Below are 4,839 nucleotides of genomic sequence, written 5' to 3'. Positions count from 1 at the left end.
TATATATATAGTAAAGAAAATGTATTTACTTATTTATTTAAACAGCAAGATGACTGCATGATGCGTCACTTCAGGCTTAAATATTCAGTGCAGATAGTGTTTTAAATCTTACTTTTATGGTTCATTGTTCAAATATTTATGTTCAGTTTCAGCCTTTTCCCCACTTRCTGTTCTCCACCGCAGCAGGTTTCAGTTGTCTAACCTGTCTTCAGTTRCTTATTAGCTTCTTTTTGTAGCTCAAGCTCTTTCAGTTTTCTTTATTGTCTTCTGGAGTTTTAATTTTCTTGCACATCCAGCCTCAAAGGAGCTTTTGTTTGGTGAAATCTGCCTTTTGATTTCAGCCTCCATCTGGGGTGTCCCATCATTACCAACATTTTTGTATAAATGAGAAAAAAARTGCTGAAGTCTAATTATTTTTGTTCTACAGTTTAAATTCCTTTCATGCAAATTTTATGGTCACAACGTTCAGCTTCCCTCCGACTCTGTACCTGCTGTTAAATATTCTGCTCTGGTCATCATTTATTCATAAAACCAGAGAGTTGGGAAAGCACATCCCGGGAACATTTGTCAAAAAAAAAATGTTGAATTTTATAACCTGTTTTCAGTGCTGACGATGTTCAAGCTTGTCAGGGTGGTCAAAGAGGCTGCAGAAGCTGAAATCTGAACTCCGGAGGTGGACCACTTTAATGTATAAAGATATAGTTGAAGAGTTTATTAGTTTAAAAACCTCACAGTGATCATGATTGAGTGATGAGCTCATATAACAGATTCGACTTACATGAGTTTGCTCCTAAATGTGATTGTGCAGAGATTATCTTCTGGGAAGAGAAGTGAGCTCACTGTTTCTTCCCTCTGACTTTGATCAGCAGCAACAAGCTCATGAGTGCAGCTGAGGAGGTTTTCAGTGGGAGGAAGAACTGCCAGAAACCTCCCAGCTAGGAAAAAAATAACTGCGTCAGCTATTTCAACCGTCTTTCATCAGCGTGTAACCTGTCATTTTGATAAAACGGCAAAGACGCAAGGCTTCAACGGTGAAGAAAAGTCGGATTTTGGAGTAAATGAATTATCCTTTTATGTCTAATCTGCGTTTGAGCTGTGCTCATCAATTATTTATATGAAACAGGTTTGAAAACTGTTCAAAACGTTCAGAAAATTCATGTAATAAAGTTTTTTTTGAGTTATATCAAGAATAAAACAGTCTGGGTTTATTATTCCTCACGCACAGGGGCGGAGCTAGACGTTTTTGCATGGGGGGCCACAGAGGTGTCTAAGGTGTTTTTTAACGGCGCATACAAATAAAAAAAACAAGTCTGGATTTGAAAATTCAAAATGGCCTCCACAGCTGACAACAAATAGCTCTAATTTAGCAGAGCTAAAATTTTATGTGATCATAGCTAAGATTGATTAAAAAAGTGTGCCGATTGTTAGTCCCAAATAAGATAACTGCTAATGCAAATGCTATTTTTCCCAAACAGCTATATTTTAGCCATTTTTATTCCATTTTTTTGTTTAAAGTAAAATAAAAATAAAATAATAAATCATGCCAGTAATGAAAAGGGTGCAGAGTAAAGAAAAACAATTTARGCTGCTCCTTATTTAAAAAAAAACATTCATTGAACAAGCTCAAGAACTTCAATAATCTCCATTTTTATAAACACACGCATGTGAAAGTTAGCTTAGTAGTAGCAGCCGAGAAACAATCTTTTACAAAATCTGATTTCAAATACAAAATCCAAGATGGCTGCCAAAGTTAATTTCAAATGGCTACAACCCATGACAACCTGAAAGCAGCTAGCAAAAAACATTTTTCATTAAATGCCCATCTTTAAAATGCCACCTGCAAACCCCGCCCCACTTGTCAAYCATGTGGGAGTGGCCACTGGGGTACGAGTGACCACTGGGGTACTTGCCACCCTTGGCCACCTCTCTGGCTCTGCCCCTGCTTGTGGACATATGTTGTGACACTTATTCAAATACATTTTCTGTATTAGCTTCTCACACATAAACTCTGATTTAAACCTGCATACACATTAGCTAATTGTCCTAAATGGCACATCCAGTGCAGGACCCTGCGTTCTCTGCTCCACTTATAACTTTTGAGGGGGAAGCCCTGGTGCTCTGCAGCTAAAAGCAGCACCATGCAATGAATAATGAATTACAGATTCCCTATTCAGATTAGTTCAAAGGCGTTCTGCTAGTCCATGCATAAAGCAACAAGACACACGAGCTTCATGGTAATGGCCCCTCAAATTTAACGGCCTGGGCTGAGCTCGCTGAGACATGCAAATGTCCCAGAGACGAGGATGAAGAGCAGAAGTCGCGGTAATGTTTTGCGAAGGTCAAGAGTTTCCTGTAAGTTTGGCCACCGGCAGGCCTTCACCCCGATGAACCACTCCTCAGAAACTACTGAAGCACAAATCATCCCAAAGGAAGACGGAGCGTTTCATTGATGCTGAGCGATGATAATGACCTCAGCACTGCAGGACTGAGGCACAAAGATGAGCCTGTCAGAGTGGATACAGTGCAGGTCACTCAGTTTAATACCCGTTACTGTAAAGCCTGGCCTCAGGGGCAAAATATTCCTCAACTGAAACCATTTCTGACACTTTTTTTTTGTTCTTGTCATTTTTTTTCCCACTTCAGCCATTTTACTAAAAGTGTATTATTTCTGCTGGGATGTTGTCTAGGGTGTGTTATTTTGTGAATGTGCCCATTTCCTGATTAGGTCCAAAACAAAAGAAGTTGTTATCAGTAAAGGAAGCAGCAGTCTGCTTGTTAGTAGACYGAAGGCAACATGTTTTTGTCTTCAAAAACCAGCAGCCAAGTGGAAAAAAAGTCATAATGGTTTTTTAAAAGGTACTTAATGTGTCTGAGGAGCGTTCTCTTGTTTTTTTGTTTTAAATTTGAATTTTACCACCTACTTCAATGTCTTTCTGTTTTACTGGTTGAATGCCATTAAGACATTCACAGTTGAGACGATCCATTTTTCTTCCACATGTTTTTCAGCTATTTTAACAATTCAAATTTATCAGCTCCTTCAAGACATTCTGTATGACTTTTCGTGTTTCAAAAATACATAATTTATGAGATATTTACCGTTTTTTTCTACCATTTTTGTTCTCATTGAAACTTAACAGCATCTTAAACCGTTAAAAAATTGTTAAACTTTTCCAGCAATTTTCACCTTTCGTTCCAGTTCTTTATTTTATTTTATTATTTTACTTTTTAGTGTTAATTGTAGCTTCCTTCCACTTCCTTAATTTTATTTCTTTTTTCTTTTAGCTTTTGTCTGCATTTTCAGCTATTGTATCTTTCTGCTCTTTCATTTATTCTGCTCTTAAATGTTTTTGTGCTTCTAACAGCTAAAGTTTTTATGCTTCTTTCAGCTGTTTTCTGCAATTTAAGCTACTTTTTAGCTATTTTCAGCTAATTTGAGCCTCTTTAGCTAAATTCAGCTGTTTGTAATAATTTCAAATACTTCTTTCAGCTGCTTAATTCAGCAAATTCTTCTTTTTTGTGCTAGATTTAACTTTTCAGCTACTTTTTAGCTACATTTTTGCTCATTTCAATGTTTATTTTACAACAAACTGCAAAATGTGTACATCTTTTTTCCCCACAAAAATCTTTCAGCATTAAGCTGAAAATGTTAAAAATGCTTCTTAAACATGAAGAAATTTATAGTTATCACAGATTAGTACTGATGTTAGAAGCACAACACTAGATTATTAGGTTTTCCTTTTTATAATGTTTGATCTATTATTAATCTGTTATGTATTAATTGATATAGAGTAGTTACATGTCTGAATCATAAACAACACATAAGTGAACCGTTTTGATAACATTAGGTTGAGATTTTTGGATGAATGCCTGTGATTCAGCCGTAGGTCAGTAGGGGGCGAACTCTGGCATTGAAGAATCATGTATAAAAAGATGTACTTCCTGGCTTTTGGCCAGTGTGGTTTTCCTTGTCAGCCCGGTGACAATTAAACCTCACTCGGTTTTCAGAATTCTGGTGTTGTATGACTTTATTCCTACCACAAATCATTTTATTTAACAGTGGTGTTCTCATCTTGACTTCACTCGTATTGAACACGTATTTTTCTTACAAACAGTTTGTTGAGAGAACGTTTTCCATCTCACTTATTGAGAAATGAAAACATAGAAAAGGCAAATGTATTTTTGGTTCATTTCGTTGTTTTGAGGTTTAAAAGTCGTATTAAAGGGTAAATCTGGATATCAACTTTATTATTTCTTTAAAAGTCAAGGTAAAGTTCTGTTTTAATACAAGCTCTTCTGCAGTACAAATCTGTTTCATGAAACCCTTCAGGGAAATTTAAAGTTTCATGAGAAACACGGTCATGAATCTTTTTTATTTTTCTTTCTTTTAGTTCAAAAATCAACTGTGCCCTGAGGCCATGTTAAAACCATGGGATTAAACGCTCACAGTTTAACCTCCTGTTCGCAGCTGTTATCACTTTTCTCAGATTAAAACACAAAAAGACTCGTTTATATCATCAAATACATTTAGAAATCAAAACTCCCACACGTCTGAAGAAATGAAACCCTTTCAGTGTTTAAGCTCCGTCCAACCAGACAGACTCCAAGWAAATCTTATTCTGTCATTATGTCAACTAAGTATTGATTTTCCWGCCTGGTTCTTTAGGAAAACCTGCAACCTGTGAAATCAGCGTAGTTTTATCTGATCACATCATGGTGAAACAGAGGAAATGAAGATACTGACCTCGTTAAAGTGAACCACCTCCTCACAGTTCTCGGCCACGCGACTGAAGAAGGGCAGACCTGAAACAGGCAGAAGATTTGGAGGTTAGAAAGCAGCAG

The 4,839-nt window shown here is 36.7% G+C and overlaps 1 protein-coding gene across 6 annotated transcripts in view; it reads right to left on the bottom strand.

Moving 5' to 3' along the window:
* Positions 1–4,839, bottom strand: part of otofa (otoferlin a) — a gene marked incomplete in the record, with an annotated part of 101,651 nt that overhangs the window by 82,330 nt on the left and 14,482 nt on the right. For all 6 annotated transcript variants that reach the window (XM_014009998.1, XM_014010002.1, XM_014010000.1 and 3 more), the window contains 1 exon segment: positions 4,742–4,800. In XM_014009998.1, the coding sequence (XP_013865452.1) occupies positions 4,742–4,800 (59 nt within the window).

This window comes from Austrofundulus limnaeus, unplaced genomic scaffold (genome assembly GCF_001266775.1).
Source record: "Austrofundulus limnaeus strain Quisiro unplaced genomic scaffold, Austrofundulus_limnaeus-1.0 Scaffold64, whole genome shotgun sequence".
Classification (NCBI taxonomy): domain Eukaryota; kingdom Metazoa; phylum Chordata; class Actinopteri; order Cyprinodontiformes; family Rivulidae; genus Austrofundulus; species Austrofundulus limnaeus.
This window is presented reverse-complemented; position numbering and strand designations above follow the sequence as displayed.